The following is a 19,824-nucleotide window of genomic DNA, read 5'->3' on the forward strand; positions in this document are numbered from 1 at the left end:
ATTTGAATCTTTCATATGTACTCTTGGGTTGTATGAAACTGTGAAAAACTCCAGTACCCAACACTCTAATCCCTTCATTCTGAAATAGTAAAGTAGCTCCCCAGGTTGTGTATGTGGGAACCTCTGTCAGGACATGGACAGTGTTGTCTTTATCCCTCCCTGACCCCAGGTCCCAGCCCCAATCCCCAAGCCCAGGTGACTCACACACACTGAAAGAGGAGCCAAGGGGCCTCATTGTAACACTCATTTTTATATAAATATCCGCAAGTCATGTTACAGAAGAAGCCCCACCTGGGAAAAAAGTCAACATTATTTTGTTAACCTGACCCCTGCCTTCTAGGCTGGGACTCAGCCTGGGGGCACCTGCTGCTTTGGGAAGGCTAGGGCTGCTGCCGAGAGGCTGCTGAAGAAGCTGCCTGTATGGCCCACCCCCAAGCTGACCCCCTTCTTTGGTGTGTGGTACATGGTGACCTTCTCTGGTCCTCCTTCTAGCCTGGGGCAGGGTGCTGGGAACAGGGCTCTAGAGAGCAGGGCCCAGGAATCCTGGGGGCACTTGGAAATGGAGTGAGGAGACTGAGCCACTAAGAAAGAAGTAGACTCTGAAGTTTAGGTTGAGCCTTTTGAAGATGGGGCACTCAGAGGTAATAGGAACAAGTAGGGGGAACCTGGGCTGTCAGCCAAGCAGGAAGCATTTGACCTTCTTTCAGGCGTAGGCACCCAGGTCCCTTCTCCTGTTGGTCCACTTCCTGCTGGACCCCATATTCTGAGGGATAAGCCCTGGGCCTGCCTGTCCCCTTCCAGCTCTTCCCCCTGCAATCTTCCCTCCCCCCACAGAGAAGCCAGAGGCCAGAAACACAGCACCAGTCTGAGGATTTAATTAATCAGGAAGGGGGATTACTGGAAGGGGTGCCCCTGTAAAAATGTACAAAAGGTCTAGGGGGGCTATGTGAAAGGGGAGATAAATATGTACATGGAACCCCCTTCCTGTAGCCCCTCCTTCCCCAGCCCTGAGAGGGCATGAGGACTTGGTGGTAGGTGAAGGGGAGGGGGGGCACTTTGGCCTCTGGCTTAGTGAGCCCTTGGGGAGGCAGGCCAAGGGCCTAGGGGCCCTCAGAGGGGGCAATCATGCACCTCAGGAAATCATGAGCTATGACCTCTGAAATGACCCCCACTCTAATGTATGTGTACACACACACTCCTCTCTAGAGGTTTGTGATCTCTGCCCTCCCGATGACCCCAAGGTTCATCAGATGCTTGATCTCATGGGGGCTGGGGCTCTGCTCTCAGGGTTCCATGAACTCAGAGGTGGCTGGTGAGGTCATGACCTTTGCCCTCCAGCCCTGGCTTAAAACCTCAGCTCTAGGATCTTATCAAAAGGAAGGGGGGATGGAGCTTTGCCCCTGCCCCTCCCCTTCCCTCACCTGTCAGCCCGGGCTGGGCCAGGGGCCCTAGGTGGGGAACTAGGCCGAGGGGCGGGCACAAGTGGAGGTGGTGCCCCCAAAAGGGCTCCTGGTGGGGTCTTGCTGAGCAGGTGAGGGGTTCCTGGGGCCGCAGTAGGTGGTGGTGGAGGAGCCAACCGGCTGTATAGCAGAGAATGGGCAGGCTCTAGACCATAGAGGCGGGCAGCAGCCACTGCCCCTGGTCCAGTCAGCTCCTCACCCGCCTCATAGAAGCGTGGTGGCCTTGCAAGGCGAGGGGGCCCTGCCAACCAGGTTGGCTCCAGGAAGCCAGCACAGCGCTCAGGAGGACCAGGGCCAAGAAAGGGGGATGGCCGGGGCCTTTCAAACAGCAGGTGAAGGCCCTGAGGCCCAGTGGCAGCGGCGGCAGCGGCGGCGGCAGCAGCGGCAGCTGCGGCGGCAGCGGCGGCAGCAGCAGCAGCCTCCTCTTTCCGTTCTTCCTTTACCCGCACAGATTCCTTGGCTGGCCTGGCCCCTTCCTCACCAGCCCGGGTCTTGGGAGTAGCAGGAGATACTCGGGGCTGGGGCCGTGAGAAGGGGAGGTCCCTGGGGAGCAGGTATAGGGCAAAAGAATAAAGGTACTCTAGAGGTCAGATACAGGCTGAGGGGGAGGGGGAGAGCAGGGAGCTGGGAGGCCAATTTTGGGGAAGCATACCTGTCTTTCTCCTCCTTGGTGAGAGAAGACTCCCTCCGCTCCACAGGCCGTTCCTTGTCTGAGCCTGGAGTCCGGGCGGCCTCAGGGGGCCGGACCCAGGCAGGAAAGGCCAGAGGACTGCGATGCAGGCGACCCCATGGATCTGGGGGGGAGGCGAAGGCTGGTGGTGCCCCTGGGCTTTCTTTCTGGGCAAAGACGGCGCCGGAGTCTAGACAGAGAGCAAAGTAGAGATTGACAGGAGCCAAGAATGAGAGGCCCCACTTAAGGCACCCTCTCAGCCTCCTGCTTTAACACATTAACTCATTGCCACTGCCCCGCACCATCCTATCCCAGCTAGCACTCACTGAATGTGGGGCTGCCCAGGCCTCCAAAGGCCCCATTGGAGAGAGCAGCCAAGGAGGCGAAGCTTGTGGGACGCCCAAAGGGATCTGTGGGAGAAAAGGGGATGGTTAGAGCACTGGGCAGCTCACTCTCAGCAGCCACCGAGAACTAATGGAAAAGGCTGGTCAGCAAGCAGGCCCTGAAGACCTCAGGAACTCTGTCTTAACAACTAGGTATCAAGCACTTCCTCTTGGCCCTGGCTAGGCAGGGAGTTCCGACATGCATGAATTGTTTAACCTCACAAACCCATTAAGGCAGACAGGATCATTCCTACTTAATGATGATAAAAAAGGTTCAGAGAAGTGAAGTGACTTGCCAACAGTCAACTAACCAGTGAGTGGTACCTCCAACCTACGGCCTCTCTGACTCCAGAGGTCAAACTATTAACCCACCCTCCCCCACACCAATTATCCAGAGCAGCTCTATAGCAAGCCAGTTGCCTGGAGACCTCTGCTGGCTTCCTCCCACTTGACGTGCGGGGACCTTCCCAGACTGACCCTACTTGCACGCATGTGTCACATAGCCAGTCGGAACAGCTAACCCAGCCCACTATGGGACCTCATGATTTCCTCTTCCAGGAACACCTTTCCCTATTCCATCAGGCTCAGATCCTCCTTATCTACCCAAATCCAGGTTAGATCTCCCCCAGTAACAGGCCTGAGAAGGCTAGGAGCCAGTGACCATGCTCTCTTCTGGGGCTGTGCAGCCTTCCTCTACTTCCTCTTACTACCACTATTTTCAGAGAAATACCTGAACTAGCAGAGATTAGCAACCACTCTGCCCCTTCCTACCCCATTTTACAGACGATGAATCAAGGCTCAGAGGGAGTACAGTAACTTGTCCAAGGTCATGAAACAAGTGGAAATCAGGTCCACTCTAGATTTCAGCTGCCTTTCAGGTCTAACTTCCATCCCCAGCTTAAGAACTCCTGGAAGTCAAAGACAAAGCCTGAGTTGCCCCATATGCCCTTGGCTCTTACCAATGTGGGTGCTGGGGCTCAGAAAGGGTCCATGGGCCCCGGGAGCTGCCGTAAAAGGGTTGGCTGCAGCGTGGACGGCACCTGGGGCAGAGAGGTGGGAGATTCTGATGAGGCTGAGTGGGCACAAGGTGGATGTCAGGTTAGACATGGGAAACTTTAGGCCCTAAAAAGTCTGGCCAGACTCACCAGTCGCAGTGAAGAGGGAGGCGGCTGGGTGGGAGAGCTCCTGGCCAGTGGGCAGGGCCCCATAGGGCCCTGGAAGGCAGGGCAGGAGATCGTTCCGAAAGTCAAGCTTGTGGGAGTCACCCTGCACGGGACAGGGAGAGGGGCAGTGAGTGAGGAGCCAGGCTGGTCCTGCTCTTGCCCTTCCACCCCTAAACCACGTCCCAAGGGCTGGCTGATAGCAAGAAGGGTACTGGGGGCCCTCTCTCACCACCATCCTAATTAGCCAAAGAACCTAGTGCTAATTGCAGAATTGCTCCGACAGTGACTGGGGACAGGATGGGATGTTTCTGGCCAAGATTCTGCCAAGCTCTACTGAAGGTAGATGCCCAGAGTTCAGGCAGGCCCACTCTCCCCAGCCCTCCAGCCCCAGTACCTTCATCTTTTCCTGGTGTCTCAGGATCATGTAAGCCACACGCACATGCATGGCACACCACTTCCCTGGTTTCTGCCGCCCCAAGAAGACGACCAAAGGAAAAGGGAAGGAAAGAATGTTCACTCGTCACCCACTCCAGGCCTGGCCCTGGGCTCAGACTTGCTACACATTATCTCCTTTTATCATCTCTACAACTGAGGGATGACTAGGTCCATTTCAAAGCCTAGGAAACTGAGGCTCAGAGAGATAAACTGTCTTGCCCAAGGTCCCATAGCCAGTTACATCTGAACCCAGGTCTCTGGCTTATGGTCCTTTCGCTTTCTGCTATTCCACATCCAGCTGCCTCCGTATCTTGGACTTTTCACTTATTCTCAAGCAGGAACCCCCACCCTCCACCCCTCAGCCAAACACCCTGACACCAGCCCCCAGCCTCATGCAACCTGAGGTCCTCACCAAACTCACCCTTAAAGGTGGCCGGAAATGATCAGGGATCTGAGGATGGCAAAGCAGAGATTGGTGGCAATTCACACCTGTTTACTGAACTAGACACCTTATTGTCTGTCTCAGCCCCCAAGTCCCCCCAGACATCTCCCTGAACCCTGTGTGGCTCCCTCAATCCTTTCCTGCTTGTGATGAGACTCCTTCCTCCATCTCTCCCAGTCTGGGCTTCATCCCTCCAGCACCAAGTTCCTGAACCAGTTCTAAGAAGATCCTTTATTTGGAAGGCTAGGGAGCATGTTGGTGGGCAGGAGGGACACATTCCTCAACAGAAGACACCCTATTAACAGCTTTATGTAATGAGGTTCTGTTTAAGATTTCTTCAGAGAAAAGCATTTACAACTGCTAAAAGAGGTTGGAAAACCTCTAGTCTATCCTTTAGGAAATACATCCTGTGTTTTTCCACACTGTTCCCAGAACCCCAGCCTCTAAGCGGGAGGTAAGGCTTGGGCTCCTTGTGCCCCTTCACAACAGGACAGCTTATCTTCTCACTGTTTTATGGACAAGACTTCCTGGTAGGACATCATGTGGAAAAAAGTTTTGTCGCTTAAATTTGAAAAACCTTACGAAAACCACTGCCCTGGCAATCTTATTTCTTAGGCAACATCACGAAATTCCTATTCCTCGGGCCTGGGAAATCATATCATTTATATAAGGAACACCCTCAACCACATATTAAAAGAAGGGATCAGTGATTCATTCTCAAGTCAACCCTCCTGCTTAACTGAACAGATCCTCCTACTTCAGCCGAACCTGCCCTGGCCCCCCCTCACCTGTGTCCCCTTTTGGGGAAGCCCGCTCGGCACTGGCCCCAGTCGTGGTGGCAGCTCGGGGTTCGTGCTCTGGGGAAGGGGAGTGGAGGCATCAGTCAGAATAGCTGGCACTGGATATAAAATGGGTCTAGAACCAAGCTGGGGACTGGGGCAGGGAAGGAGGTATGGCTTTGGGGAGACCTGGGTCCACCATGTGGATCTGGAGGACCTGGGTTTTAAGGGGTAGGAGGTGTTGGTGGTGTCCAGAGTGGGAGCTCACCTTGGGCTGGAAGGCCCCCTGCAGGGAACCAAAGGAGACAGCCGGTGGGAGGCCCGGAGGTAGGCCGGGCACTGCGGGAGGGAAGGCCGTGTACGGCTGTGGAGAGAAGGGAACTAGTCCAAGCTGGGGGTACAGGTACAGCCCATGTCTGGTCTGCCCATCAGTTCTCTGGCCTCCACCCTAAAGCCCCCCAGGGAGACCTCTCAGGCTCAAAGCTCCTGCTTTTCAAGATGAGGACTGGACCCGAATAGTTAGGGCCACGCGCACTGATGCATCTATGCCCACACACCACACACATGCACTCACATTATGCCGGAAAAGGCCTTCCATCTTTCCTGGGTATTTCTCAAACTAGGGAAGAGAAGGGAAGAGTAAGCTGCTAGCCAGGTACCCAGGGCATTCCCCTGGAAGCCAGACCCTCCCCCCAAGTCTCGGAGCTTCATCACTGGCCCAATGAGGAGCTCACCATGTGGGGGCCATGGGGTGGCAGCAGACCCGGGGGATAAGGGGTGAAGTGCTGGTGGGTATGCTGGTGGGTGTGCTGGTGCTGGTGGTTGTGCTGGTGGAACTGGAAAGCCAGGGGCCTGGCTGAGCCCCCTGGCCCCACCACCTCGGGGTAGCGAGAGTTCAGGTCCTGGCCGATCAGGTCCTGCTCTGTGGGAGGGGAGGGGGAGAGGCTTTAATATCTGTTGCCACCATGTCAGCCTCCTTGGGCCCAGGTGACTGGCCTTCCCTTTTGGCCTTGAGACACTCCCTCCTCAAGCCCTGCAGTCTGCTAAGGTCCAAATGCCCCAAAGCCAACTGGGTCTAAGCCCAGGGCCATGGCCCCCCACCCCCCGGCCAGGATCCCAAACTCACCAGAAAGGGCGTTAGCAGCTGAGGCCCCAGGGTGCCCTGGCACCTGCAGCAGTGGTGGGGGTGGGGGCAGGGTGGGGCCAGAGGAGAACAAGGAGGGGTGGTGGGGTGGTGGTGGGGGCCGCAGCCCAGGGGGAGGAAAGCCGTGGTTGGACAAAGGCAGGGGCAGTGAGGGCGTCGGGGGCCGGTGGGTGAGCTGCGCGGACGAGGAGGAGGCAGATGAGGAGGAAGAGGACGAAGAGGATGATGAGGGGGGAGGCTGAGCCACGGGAGGGGCCGGGGCCTTGGGGGGCGGCCGTGAAGAGCTGGGGAGAGAAGTGGGGAAATGAGTGAAGGGTTGGGAGGTGCCAGCTCTGACAGGAATGGGTCAGAAGCCTGGGCGATACAACTTGACCTTGGTTCTCCAACATGGAAGGTGGTAGAACCTGGCCCCCAGGACCTCCACCCCCGCCCCGCAAGGACCCCATCCTCAGACTGAGGTACCTCCCTCACCCAACAACCCCCTCTCTCCCTCTCTTGGTCTGGTCTTCCATACAGGTGCCTCTGATGACTTTGGCCACATGACTTTCCCTTTTCTGACTCAACCACAGCACAAAACATATCATTCACTTTGAAGCTTAATTACAACAGGCCACTTGGGTTCCTACCCTATGACAGTGGAAGCAGCACCATGCTGGCCTGGCCTGAGAGTTCTAGGCCCATCTTGCCATTAACATCCTGGGTGACCTTGAGCAAGTCACTGCCCCTCTCTGAGCCTTAGTTTTCTCAATAATAAGACAAAAAAAAGCAATGATGACAATAATATAGTACCAATAATTCTTACCCTTTAGTGAGCACTTACTGTAGACCAAGTGCTGTCACTTGTTTTACACGCTAATCCAAGTGTAAAACATTCCTCCAACATTTCACACCACCTTCCCAATTGCTGTCGCACCCATATAACTACCTGTACCCATTTACTTCTTCCTTTAACATAACATTTTTATTTTTTATTTAACTTCACCCAAGCCATAACAGGTGAAATCAAAGGGCTGAGGTACTACTCATTCTTTCCTAAGGCATGTAAAAGCTGAAAAAAGTTTACTCACATAACACCTGAAATTATATCACATATCACTAACGATGAGCATACACACTTTGGGAAACACCGCATTAACTCACAATTAGTCCTCACAACAGCTTTAGGATGAAGATACCATTATTATACCACTTTTAGAAAGAGGAAATTGAGGCTCAGAGACGTTAAGTGACTTCTCAAAAATCACACTGCCAGTAAGGGGCAGAGCAAGAATTTGAATCCAGGTCGGACACCAAAGCCAGCACGCTTAATCATCACGGCAGCATTTCCCAAAGTATGTTCTGAAAAAGACTATTCCTAGCAGATGTGCCTTGCAAAAAGACCTCAGCAGCAAATAATACTGGGAAATGGCACAAATTGGATTCCCCTGCACGAAAATATACAAAATGTTCAGTTTTGTAATAATCTTTTTAATTCGTTTCACCCAGTGTATTTCAAACTTTTCAGTCTGAGCCTTTTCAGGTATCTCAGATGTACTAGCCCATGTCCCAGCCACAGAATGCAAGGGTTGGTACCAAAATGACCGGGTCTCTCCAGACCAAACCCCTAGACCACTCACCTGCCAGTGCTGAGGTCCAGGCTGCTGCCATAGGGAGAAGTGCGGAGGCCAAAGGGTGAGACCCGAAGCTGCAGCTGGGGTGGGGGTGGCAGACTGGGGGCGGCCGGCAGGGGTGCTGGGGCTGAGACAGGAGGCCGAGGGGCTGGTGGAGGTGGCGGTTCCTTCGGGGGGAAAGGCACTAGCAGCGGATCGGGCCCAGGGGGCTGTTCCTGGCTCCGCTCCAGGCCCGACACTTTAGGGACTATGGAGAGTTTTGCTTCACAGTTCCCATTAAAGGCGCCATGAGGGCCCGAGGCTGTGAAGGCAGGACAGCATATTAAGACCCATGCTCAACCCAATTCCCTCCTTCATCTCCAGCCCCAGACTTCTGGACCAACCTTTGCTGGTTGAGACAGTAAAGGATGGATCGAGGTCATCATCGGAAACCTAGGGAAGAAGGGTAGGGACAGGGTCAGGTTCTGGTTAGGCCAGACCCTTCCTCAGGAAGGCCAAGAACCTCTGCAGCCTGCTAAGAACCGGCAGTGGTGGCAAGTCTATTCCATCACCTTAGTTAAAACCCATTAAAGACTGTGTTCTAGGGTGCCTATGCTTGGGGGAAAAGGATGAAGCAGCTGAGCTTAAGAATCTATCTAATAGGCCAAGAGGCCTAAATCATGCTAGCACTAAAGTAGCAGAGAAGCAAGGAAATCAAAACAAAAATGCCAGATATCACTAAATAGGCCAATGGGCCTGACTTATTTGTTACCAAAAAATTATAAACGAATTGCTGATATTTAGAAGTCCAGATTGTTTATAAAAACTCAGACTTGCAGCTTCTCTTGAGAATGGGCCCCTAGTCTTGCGTGGCAACAATAAGCTAGTAACTAGATAGTGGCTGCCCCCTTAAAACGGACAAACTCTCTGGTTCACCATAGTCCCTGTCCCGCCAACTTTTAAAACTAAAACAAGACACACACCAGTGAGTACAAATTTAGTTAATTACAGGGGTAGAGCACCAACTGTTAGAACCCATTATTTCAAAATAAGCAAGTCCGCCCTATTAATAAACTGAAATACACCTTTATAGTGTATGGTCTTGTGCCAACTACAATTTTTTAGTATCCTCAATACCATGGTCTCTGCTCAGACTCTAACCTATAAGACTAATGGCCAGCAAGAAGGACCAACTTGGTTCTACAGCCACTCTGAATTCCTGGGAAGAACCACTGGCATCTCTGAGAGCTTTAGAAAGGATGACACACCAAGGTAGGAGCCTTCTATTCTTTGGTTGACTGGATCTAGTCACCAAAGAAATAATTTACTCTCTCAATTCCCCCTCCCAGAAACCTAATTCTGGCTCAACCTAACCCATGTTTCCCACTCAAGAGGAGACTCTGTGTGCTGCACACAGGAGTCCTTTAAGCTGCAGGTCATTTTATAAGCTGTAACACTGCCCACTCAGTAAGTTCTAGCTCCACTCACCCTCTCGTCCAGATCGCTTTCTGCATCACACTGGGGAGAAGGAAAGACAGAAGTGTCACAAAAGGGAAGGAGTGAGGCCCAGAGACGGAGTACAAGAGGCGGGACCAGTACAGGTGGAGAGCACTTACTATGTATCCAGCTTCTAGAGAGTGACGGGAGGAGGCCTGAGAAAGATCAGAGTCCAGAGTTAAAGGAAGCTGACTGGTGAGGCCTATGGACAATGTCTAAACTCCCCTACAAGGCACTCAAGGCCCCTCTGACCTACTCTCAATCTCCTTCTAGCTTCTTCCACTGCTATTGCCCACCCTTGTTCCCAATGCTCTGGCCATTTCCCAAATACACCAGACTCTCATATCTCTGTGCTTTGTCCAAAACAACTTTGCCCTGTTTCTTCTCTCAGCAAAAACTTATGACTATTCTTCAAGGCCTGACTAAGATATCCTAGGGGGCTTTCCCTAACCACAACCTTCCTCCCATCCCCCAGGCAGAATGAGTGGCTTCCTCATGTGGGTTTCTGCAGCATCTCTCCCAGATCGCTGCCTCCTTTAGCTTCTCAAGTTTTGATATAGGTATTCACTTGTAGACTGTTTCTTTCTCACTAGACTGCCACCACCTCCAGGGGGGAGGGCAAAGACACATCTAATTCATTTATGATTCAACTAAGTCACTTTATATCTCGAATTATCAGCATGTTGAGGCAGACTTAATTCCAGCCAAAAGCAGACAAGTCTCACTGTGGACAAGTCTTTGTTAGATTGAATGAGTAAGGAGCTCAAATCTGCTTTGCTTTCGTATTTATCCTTAGATAGTGAGTTTTAAAAGACAGAGATCTAGGACCAACTCACCTCTTTCCTTCTCCGTTTATTGGGCCATTTTCTGGCGCGATCTCCAGAGGGCCGCCCAGGCTCCCGATCAGAGCTGTCCCCTGGCTCCCCAGTGGCCCCAGTGGAGCCTCCCCTCTTCCGCTTCCCAGAATGCTTTAGCCGATGTTCCAATCGTTCTGGGGGCTGAAGAGAGGCATCCTTCTGTGGAGGAGGAGGTGGGACTAAAGTAGATGGAAAAAGGAAAGCTCCCAACCTCTTCAGGGTGACCAGGATACCGAAGTGGCTCCCAGGCGGGGTAACCTGGTTGGTCCTTGGAGACTACCTCTACCTCCTCCCACCCCAGGGCGGGGCAGAGGCCTGGCCAGCGCAGCCGGTTGCTCTGGTTTGGGGTGCCAGTACTCCCCCCACAACTCCACCCACTCCAGGCACCATACCCTTCTCTCTGACCCTGTGGAGCCCCCAAAGGTCCCTAGCCCCATCAGACCCCACCTGCAAGGCCTCAAGGCTGGCGAAGCTGGCGATGGCAAAGCCATCGATCAAGTCCTCCTCCTCTTCTTCCTCCTCTTCAGGCTCCTCCTCGGCCTCCCCGTCGTCTGCACCCCCCTCCTCCTCCTCCTCCTCCTCCTCTCCGCGACTACCGGAGCCGGCAGGGCGCTTCCGAGCTCGGGGTCGCGGTGGCCGAGGCCTGGGACGGGGCCGCCGCCGTCTCGGGCCTCCAGGCCGTTCTCCAGACGAAGCTGACGACCAGGGCCTGGCGGGCGGCGGCGGCGACGACGAGGACGAGGATCCGCGCGGGGCGGCCAACAGGGCCCGGGGTGCGTCACCACCAGGACCTCGGCGGCGCCGCTGCTCCCGGTCTCGATCTCGGCGCGAGCAGCGCCGCCGCCGCCGCTCTCCCTCAGCGGCCCAGCCGGGGCCGGGAGCCGCGGCCGTCTCCATGGCGACCGCCCTCAGTGCCGCATCCGGAGGCGGCGGGGCTCGAAGCGGCCTGTCCGCAGGCCCGGGGTCGCAGGCGCGGCGCTGGCTGCTGCACAGGGACCAGAAGGCCACGCTTCCTCTTTAAAGCAGATTCTGATGACCCGGAGCTTACCCCAAGGCCAAGGCCTGGGGAGCCGGCGCCGCCCCCGGGGCGACAAGCCCGAGGGTCACCCCCCCTCCCGTGGGGCCGGCGGGGACAAGACGGCGAAAAAGGGGCGGCCGTCCCTTTAAGGCGAAACCTCAAGTTGTCCAGCCCCTGGCCCCTTTAAGACTACTCGACGGTGTCCGGCCGGCCTAGTGCGGTGGCCGCCCCCTGCCAGGGGTCGAAACTAGTCTCCCCGAAGAAGAGGAAGGACCACCCCCTTTAAAAGGGACCGAAAGCTCGCCCCGAAACGCAGACCTTCCCTTTAAAAGTGTCTCAAGTCCTCCGGCTAAAAGAGGCCACCCCTTTAAGGAGTCCAGGGTCCTCAAAACAGCAGGCCGTCACTTTACAGGGTCGTAGTTTGTTTCCAGTACTCCGCAAGCGGCCGCTTCCCCTTTAAGCTGAATTTAAAGGACTTCTGGAGTGGGGGGAAGAGGAGGTAAGAATCCTCACTGGCTCCAGCTCTCCCAACAGCACAGTTTTCAATTTGTCAGCTTCAGTTCCGCGGCTTCCCCTTTAAGGCAGGAGTTGTAGTCTGCCGAACCCAGTGGCCACCCCTTTAAGGAGATTTAAAGGGGCCTCCGCCAGTCCCAGCTCTTCCAGCCTCCGCCTCCGGTCGCCATGAAAGGCTCGAAGTGGGGGCGGGACCGCGACGGCCAGCCCTCCAAAGCCCCGGATGTGAGGCAACAGTGACGGGTAGAGCTTCTCTGTCTGCCGACATAAACGTCTCTTCCTTCTTTCCTCGTCTCTGTGTGACTTTCTCTTGAAGGGATCCAAAAACCGGCCGTTGGTCAGCGGGGGAGCTCCAGCGCACCCTCTTGTCTCCTTTGGAGTCTTGGGCCTCTTCTCCGCCAGGACTTCCCTGCCCCTCCTCCCTCTTCCTCCTCAGCCTACGCCTCCTTCCTCTCTCTGCCTCCTCCCACTCTTTGCCCCTCCTCCCCCGCCCGCACCCCTCCACAGGTTTAGTCGTTGATAGGTGGAAAAGTGTACGTCAGGGTGGAGGGCGGAGTCAAAGTCTGGGAGTGGGTAATTTGTAACCGCCCTCAAACTCTGGATTGGGTAAACGTCAGAATAGCTCCGTCGTTCATCAGGTCTCGTGACTTGACTGGTTAGAAGTAGGTGCTTGGGCGGTTCTGCAGGGGACTCCGCCTTTTCCTGTTCTTCGGTCATTGGTCCACTTTCTGACGGCCTCAAACCGAACAGCCGAGATGTGGTGCGGGAGCCGTGGGGAGCGGTTGGCCACTGGGTGGCGCGCAGCTGCGGAAGATACCTGTCGACCTCCAGTTACGTCGTCTTTGCCGTTCTGCCGCTTGGCTTAAGCCAAAGGCCTCCTGGCTTCTCGTCACGCGCTTGTCAATACCGTCGTCTGGGCAGGATCAGGTCCATGGAGTAGGGTGACCGGGACACGCGGCGCCCCTGGCGAGTGCCAGATGCGCGGGGAGGAAGCACATCGCGTTTTCTTTCGGTTTAATGGCAAAGTGCTGGCCTGTGGTATCTCCGTGCTAACAACGAAAAATCACCTTGCTCTTGTATACCAGGCACTTTCTCACATATTAACTCATTGGGCAGTAAGGATTATTTTAGTAAAGTATTGCTATTAGCCCCATTTTACAGAGGGGGAGGGGATCGATGCACAAACATTTAGTTTGCGAATCAGGATTTGGGCTTGACCTACCTCTAGTTTGTACTGTTAGCCACTGCTCTATTTTGCCTCTAAGTTATCAGAGCTGTAGAGTGACATTTCTGATCTCTGTTTGCATGGGTTATCCTTTTAATATAGATATCACAATGATACATTCAGTATGCTTTCCAATGTTTATATGGGTATAACCCCCCCCCACTGGGTTATGAGCAAATCAAGTACCATGACAGTTTTTTGTAGGTGTCCAATTGTTGAGTGGTATCTAGAATCCAGCAGCAGGTGCTGCACTGCATGATAGGAGGAATTCAGGGCCATCTTGATCATGGCCTTGGTCCACTCTGGGATTTTCAGTCTCCTCTTTATTGTAAATGAATTGGGAGGACCAGGGTCCAGGATCACAATATCTTCTGGAACAGATTCAGAAGTATCCCTCCACACAGGAAAAATCCTCAGTTATCTCCAGTGACCATTTCCTGATTTTCTTCCTGTTATCTAACCCTCATTGCCTTCCCTAACACCTCCCCCATTTCCCAGTTTTTGAGTGCCAAAGTAGAAACATCAGCCAATACTGCCAATCAGTCTCCCAACTCAGCTAGGAACATACAAAAGAATCAGAAGTATATTGAAAACTTTACTAGAAATATAGAGAAAAAAATGAAATGGCCTCAAAGATTTCTCCGTCCCAGATGGATGTACAAATAAACAGATTAAGCTCCCAGGTCTGATGAGGCGGCTCCCTAATCCACTTCCTCCTCTTCCAGGAGCAAGGCATCCAGCTCCTTCAGCCGCTGCTGCAGCAGGGGTCCCACATCTGGGCTGGGGGCCACATTAGGAGTAAGGGTCCTGCCAGCTGCAGCCCGGACCCCACGAGATGGCCTGCGGGATCGAGGAAGGCTGCTGTCCCGAAATTCCACAGCCCGCCGCAGCTTCCTTGAGCTGGTAAAAATCAGAGTTCCGTTGCGCTCCCTCGGTTCTTCGAAGATGGTCTCAAAGGTCCTGGACAAGGCAGGGAGGGGCGCTGGTTACCAGTTCTAGCCTTCCCTCTTATCAATCCCAAAGCTTTAAAGCTTCTCACCTCCTGGTTGTAGGTGATTGATAATTCTTGTTGGTATAAATTTCTTCCAAGCTGAACTCCTTCTTGTTCAACCTGGGAGCAAAGAGCAGAGACCACTAAAAAACCTGGAGCCAGTGAGGTCTGGAGAAGTGATAAACAAGGCCTAGTTTGCATTTCAGTTTCTGGGACATGCCAGGTATTAGGAGTACTGCCTGAGGCAGACAGATGGTTCTAAGCACAAACCATGTTCAGACCAAATTGGACTGGGCTCCCTAAGAGGAGACAAAGCCATACGTCAGAGAATGTGAATCTACATCTGTTTGGCCAGGGCAGCTCCATACACAGTAAGCATTCACCTGATTGGTCGAGGCAGCCCCATTGGTGTAAGGTTTAGTTGAGGACGGGCCACTGTCCTGCGTATTCTAAATCGAGAAACTTTTCCCATGGTCTGCAAAAATGGGGCAAAGGGTAAGAATGCAGCATGGGAACAGGCTTCCACTAATCTCCTCCCCTTCATCTGTTCATGTACCTTGGTCTCGGGGTCCGACAGCACTTGGTCCTGTGAGGCCTGTGGCTCCTTCCCCTTGGTTGAACCCAGCCTACAGAGAATGTAAAGGCTCAGGGTCAGACAACATTCAGAGTAGTATCCCCAACTCCTGCCCACTGGATACTAGGGAAGGAGGCTAGGTCTGGACTGTGGCCAGGGATTTAAAGGTTTATTGAGCACTACCTGGGTTTTGCAGGTTCAGAGAAGGAGGAGGAAGTGGATGCGGTGGACGAACAAGATGTGATGAGGGGAGGAGAGCCTCCCACTCCTCCAAGAGGGAAGACCTCTTTCCGGAGACAGGGTCGAGGGGGTGGTGGTGGCGGGGCTCGAGCCATCTCTCCACTACCCACAGTATGCCGCCGAGGCCGTGGCCGGCTTGGGTGGTGTGAAGAAGGGGGCCAGCTGCAGGTATCTGAGCCAGGAGGCCCCAGGTCAGGGCAGGAGTGGCTTCGGCCCAGAGGTGGCTTAGGGAGAGGTACGGGGGGATGATGATCTTGAGCTCGCCACTGGCGGATAGGAGGGCGGGGACTGACGGATGCAGTACCCTCAGCAGCCCTGGACTGATCAGCCTCTGAGATGGCAATCTTCAACTCCAACTTCATGGGGGGTGATGGGGGTGGGGGTTGTGGGGCTTTGTTGGGTGTGAGGAAGATGTCAGCAAAGCTCTCCAGCTTGGAACGAACGGAACGGAAGAGGGGTGCCAAGCCCCAGGGACTGAGGCGGGGGCGTAAAAGGCTGGATGGCGGTGGGGTCGATGGGGCTTCCAGAACAGGATCTGGGGCTGAGGAAAGGAGAGGGTCACAGGTGGGCATTCCTTAGCTGCAGGTGGCTAAGCCCCACTTCAGTAGCTTCAGTCCCTCCCCAAACACTAAATTGCCCAGAGGAAGCCCATTCCTAGATAAAACTAAGCCCCAAATTTAGGAGTTGGACATCAGGCCTCTGAAGTTGAAATCCCATCTTCACATACCAAGCTCTGACCTGGGAGGGGGGTTAATCCCCATCCTCACCTGTGCATCTCACACTTCTAAGCTCAGCTAAGATTTTCCAGAGCTCTGAATTTCAAGCTCTGTCTCAGTCCTTACCTGGTGATAAGTTCTCCAGACGGTCTGCAGACAGGGCAGATGCCTGGAATGGGGCTTCCAGCTCCTTGGGCAGAGGCATTGTCTGGTGAACCATCATCATGGATTCAGCTCTGGGGTGAAGGGGCAAGGTAAAGGCTTCCAGATGCAGACCCCACCTGAGCCAGCACCTCCCCTGTCCCTTAAGGCTACTGAGGATGCCACATGGAACTACTGAACAAGAAAATTCTAATGCCCCTAGTTCTGGCTGCCTGGATAATGGTTGTTGTCTGGACATCTCAATAATTCCTTCCCCAACCCTCTCACCTTCTTGCTGGGATGATGAAGTTGGAAGTCTCGTCCGTGAAGCCCTGGATATAAACAGGGGATGTTTGTGGGTAGGTAGGGAAGCCCCCTATGGCCTCCTTAGCTTCCCGCATCCCGACTCTCCGTCTCCAGATACCTGCCTGGGTTCACACCAAAAACTTTTTCATATAGGTCTCTGTTCAAGCAGTGTCTTCCACCTAAAATGCTGTCCTATTTGAGCAAAATCTACCACAGACTCAACTCATCTACACTTGTTGTCTACCCATACTGGAGTGCCTTCCCCCAGCTACACCCCTAATATCCATAATAGAAGTTCCCATACTTCAGCTGGGGGTCTTGGACTGGCAACATCTTCTAACATCACCACCAGAGTGGGCTGGGGGGCCCGGTCCACCTCTTGTGAAGGGCCTTCCTCTGGGCCAGGGGTTGTCCTTGATCGATGCCTCAGGGTGGAAGACTGGTGGAAGCGGCTCAAGGGCTCTCGGCATAAGTGCAGTGGGTAGGGAGGCCTAGAGAGGGAACACAAAAATCAGAGGGGCTCAGCAGTGTCCCCAGCTTACCCCACATTCTGCCTTGCTCACCTGGCCTGTGACGACCACACGGCCTGTCGGGGTGGCGAGGCAGGCAGCTGGTTGTGGACAGAATCCCAACGGCTGCTGGGGTGCCATGGAGTAGAGGTCTCCTCTTGGGGTACCAGGGGGACCTAGAAATATTAATAAGTTGACAGAATGAGGTTGGAGTGTACAGGGCTTCCCTGTGCCTAACTGTGCCCTATGCCAAAAAGATAACAGAGGTGGTGGCTTGAATTCCCTCAAGACCTCCAAAGAGGCGAGACATCCTGAACTGGGGGCCACATAGTACTCTAAGCTACTGGTGTGGGAATTGGGGTCATCTCACCCAGGATCTTTGGAGAAATGAAAAAAAAAGAGGTTGATTTTGGGTTAGTTACTGCCCTGTTTGGGGCCTCCATTTTTCACTGTACAGTGGAGCCAGTGATGTCAGTTTGCGTCTTAAGGATTGCCTAAAAGTTGGGCTGGGAAGAAAGCAGAAGGGTTTCTTATACTTAAAGAATTGTAGGGATGTGGTTCCAGTCCAGCACTGTTGGCTGTGGTGAATGGGCACTAGAGACCCTGCCCAATTTGAGTCTGGAGTTGGAGAGCCAGGCAGAACTCTAATGTTAGAAAGGCTGCCTGAGCGATGTGTGTGAGAATGAGGTGTTCGGACCTCAATTATCCTCACTAGTGATCTGGCCTGACTGATATTGAGAAGGAACCTGAGAAAGAAGAGAGCCTCTTTAGTTCAGGGGGCTCACCACACGGGCAGCCATGACATCTTCCAATACCACGGCCAGAACCCGCCGAGAGGCCTTTTCCAAGGGTGATGGAGCCACTGGGGGCTGCAGCCTCGGCCGTTTCGGGCTTCTGGCTCCCCATAATGCTCGACTCAAAGGCTGGCGGCACAGACGTGGCTGGCCAGGTGGGCTGCAGGATGAAAGCAGAGGACAGTCGCCTGAGCCTGTGGTTGGCTTTGTGATTTCCCCTGTACAGTGGCCAGGCTTCCCGCTTCCCGAGCTCAACACAGGCTGGCAGGGTGCGCTCTCACCTGGATTCCCCGGGCAAGTCCATTGGGGAAGCGGCGGCTCCGGGGAGTCCCTGGGGGATCCCAGGCTGCAGCCTGGGGTGGGAGGTGGGGAGTGGGGGAGTGGGGAGTGAGGGCCAGCCCTTTTCCTGGGGCTCCGCCCTTCATGGTAGCCCGCAGCTCCCGGTAGCCCAAGGGCCTGAGAATTGGGGTGCAAAAGGGCGCCCCCGGTCGGCCGTCCAGAGCGGGCTTTTTCCCACTGCTGCCGCCGCCGCAGCCGCCGCCGCCGCCGCGATCAAAGGATCACTTGCGCCAGACTTAGCACTTGCCGCGAGAACCTGGATTGCAGCGGCCCCAGTTCTCCCACGGCCTGAGCCTCCTGAGGCCTTTGTCTCCGTAGATTCCGCCCTGAGAGGCCCCCCCGGGATCAGCTGGGATCCCGGTCCTGGGAGGCTCAGTTTCCGCCCGATCCCGCTGCGATCCCCATCCACTCCCAGTGAGTGGCTAAGGACTCCGAAGCAATACACCCATACACCGACGTTTCTCCCTCCCACCAGATCCCCTATACTGGATCCAAGCGGAAAGAATCCTACAGTGCGTTTCCTCCAATCAGACGCCGCGGGAGGATCCTCCTCTCCCTGTAAGCTTCGACTCTGCAAAGCTTCACTCAAGGGCCGCCCGAGCTTGAGCATCACAAACTCAGTCAGGATCCCGGGGGATCCACTGTCCAGCAGATAGCCCCTCCACTCCAATCCCGGGAGGTCCCGCCCACAGACCCCCTCCCTCCACCCTCTCCTTATCCCCGCCCAGCGCTCTCCCCAGCCAGGTCAAATGCTTCCTTCCTTCCCTCCCTCCTCCCGCCCTTTCTCCAGCCGCTCGGTGCCCTCCCCCGCGCACTGCTCACCGCCGCCTCCCGCCGATCTCGGGTCTTCGACGGCTCCCACCTGCGGCTCCTTTAAAATCAGCCTTACCCTGCACTGCCCAACCGCGGAAAGCCTTCTTCTCGGAGCCTCCAGACAATGCCCAATCGCCGGTCCGCGTCTTCCTGGGTGGTGAGAAAATAAGTGAAGCCACCTGGCAGCCATCATTCCTAGGGGCATGCAGCAAATTGGGTAGCACTGCCATTGTGGTTGAGGGCAGATGTCGCTGTCCTCAAGGAACCAAAGTGAAGCGGATGGCGTCACCTTCGGATGTCCAGGCAGTGGCGGAAGACTACGCCAAGTTTCTTGATATAGTGGGACAACAGTTGTGAAGTTAGAGTGCCGCCACGTTTTTTAAGGGCATCTTCCGGTTCTTTCGATTTTTTTTTTTTTTAGGCCAATCGATGTTAACTGAATGCTAACGATATATGAAATTCCCAATTTCCTAGAGAGGCCCCATCGAGGCGGGTTTCGGTACAGCCCTGGGTACCTCTGCTGGGTTCCCACCTCACAGGCAAGAGTTTGGGAGTGGGTGGCCAGGGCCAGAGACTAGGATAGGTACCCTTTCCGGCTCCGTTGCTCGCACGGTGTCCTGTAGAGACTGGGCTGAGCCAAAGAGGGGAGGAGACTAGGGGCGTTGGGCTTCAAGAGGTGGTGTACTTCTCTTCCAGGAGAAGTAGGGGTTTCTGCGTACCTTCCGTACGTCATTGCAGGAGACCAATAACCAATTTGTCGTGCTCGGTGGGGTCCAGCCTCTTTCCTTCCAGCTCCAGTCTCCTACGAGCCCTCTTTCAAGAGGGGTATGACCGATGGGGCGTGTAAATAGTCCTAGTAGTAAGGGATCAGGGATGTAATCCCGTTGCCTTGAGAGGCTACATTGAGGAATCTTTATCAGCAAGCCAGGCTGTTTGTGGGAAGTGGGTAAGACCTGCCTTTTTGCATTTGAAGGTGCTCTCCCTGCCTAACCATAGCCTGTTCCTCCACTAGTTCTCCTTCCCTGGTTCAAACCAGGGAGAAAGGGCCTTATCTTTCTTCCTTTTAGAAGGAGAAAGGAGAGAGAAATCACTTTGTTGTTGCTGTTATTCCACTTAGTTATGCATTCACTGGTTGCTTCTTGTGTGTGCCCTGACCAGACATAGAACCCGCAATCTTGCATAATCTAGGACTCATCCAGTTAGTTCTCAGCTCTCCCAGGACCACA

At 54.4% G+C, this 19,824-nt stretch overlaps 2 protein-coding genes across 6 annotated transcripts; both read right to left on the reverse strand.

Annotated features, from left to right (window-relative positions):
- Positions 1–230: 230 nt before the first annotated feature.
- FBRS (fibrosin) lies at positions 231–12,423 on the reverse strand. Of its 2 annotated transcripts, XM_037061037.1 has the most exons (18): positions 10,867–12,423; positions 10,399–10,578; positions 9,682–9,717; positions 9,554–9,583; positions 8,470–8,518; positions 8,093–8,387; positions 6,459–6,760; positions 6,067–6,254; positions 5,907–5,951; positions 5,601–5,696; positions 5,342–5,410; positions 4,533–4,562; positions 4,071–4,142; positions 3,659–3,779; positions 3,473–3,553; positions 2,457–2,540; positions 2,113–2,320; positions 231–2,003 (listed from the first exon to the last, which is right to left on the reverse strand). In XM_037061037.1, exons 1-18 carry the CDS (start codon positions 11,314–11,316, stop codon positions 1,418–1,420), a joined length of 2,922 nt encoding a protein of 973 aa, XP_036916932.1. In that variant the 5' UTR covers positions 11,317–12,423; the 3' UTR covers positions 231–1,417. The 2 variants fall into 2 exon arrangements, with proteins under 2 accessions (XP_036916932.1, XP_036916933.1); XM_037061038.1 differs by lacking the exon at positions 9,554–9,583.
- Positions 12,424–13,750: 1,327 nt separating this feature from the next.
- On the reverse strand, positions 13,751–18,954 carry PRR14 (proline rich 14). Of its 4 annotated transcripts, XM_037061041.1 has the most exons (12): positions 18,608–18,954; positions 17,728–17,799; positions 17,438–17,606; positions 16,707–16,828; positions 16,448–16,634; positions 16,126–16,169; positions 15,823–15,932; positions 14,924–15,521; positions 14,723–14,792; positions 14,550–14,641; positions 14,215–14,286; positions 13,751–14,135 (listed from the first exon to the last, which is right to left on the reverse strand). In XM_037061041.1, the coding sequence occupies exons 1-12, from the start codon at positions 18,826–18,828 to the stop codon at positions 13,877–13,879; spliced, it is 2,016 nt and encodes a 671-aa protein (XP_036916936.1). In that variant the 5' UTR covers positions 18,829–18,954; the 3' UTR covers positions 13,751–13,876. The 4 variants fall into 4 exon arrangements, with proteins under 4 accessions (XP_036916936.1, XP_036916937.1, XP_036916935.1 ...); XM_037061042.1 differs by lacking the exon at positions 17,728–17,799; XM_037061040.1 differs by having other exon boundaries at positions 14,550–14,792.
- Between the last annotated feature and the right edge of the window lie 870 nt (positions 18,955–19,824).

This window comes from Sturnira hondurensis, unplaced genomic scaffold, assembly GCF_014824575.4.
Source record: "Sturnira hondurensis isolate 20B ecotype Veracruz unplaced genomic scaffold, ASM1482457v3 Scaffold0013092, whole genome shotgun sequence".
NCBI lineage: Eukaryota > Metazoa > Chordata > Mammalia > Chiroptera > Phyllostomidae > Sturnira > Sturnira hondurensis.

Coding starts and splice junctions, on each gene's coding strand:
- FBRS (XM_037061037.1), bottom strand. CDS start 11,316: ATGGAGACGGCCGCGGCTCCCGGCCCCGGCTGGGCCGCTGAGGGAGAG. Junction 9,584..9,681: donor CTCTAGAAGCTGGATACATA/GTAAGTGCTCTC, acceptor CCTTCTCCCCAG/TGTGATGCAGAAAGCGATCT. Junction 2,321..2,456: donor CCTGGGCAGCCCCACATTCA/GTGAGTGCTAGC, acceptor CTCTCTGTCTAG/ACTCCGGCGCCGTCTTTGCC.
- PRR14 (XM_037061040.1), bottom strand. CDS start 18,828: ATGGCAGTGCTACCCAATTTGCTGCATGCCCCTAGGAATGATGGCTGC. Junction 16,170..16,447: donor GTCCAAGACCCCCAGCTGAA/GTATGGGAACTT, acceptor GTTTATATCCAG/GGCTTCACGGACGAGACTTC. Junction 14,136..14,214: donor CAATCACCTACAACCAGGAG/GTGAGAAGCTTT, acceptor TGCCTTGTCCAG/GACCTTTGAGACCATCTTCG.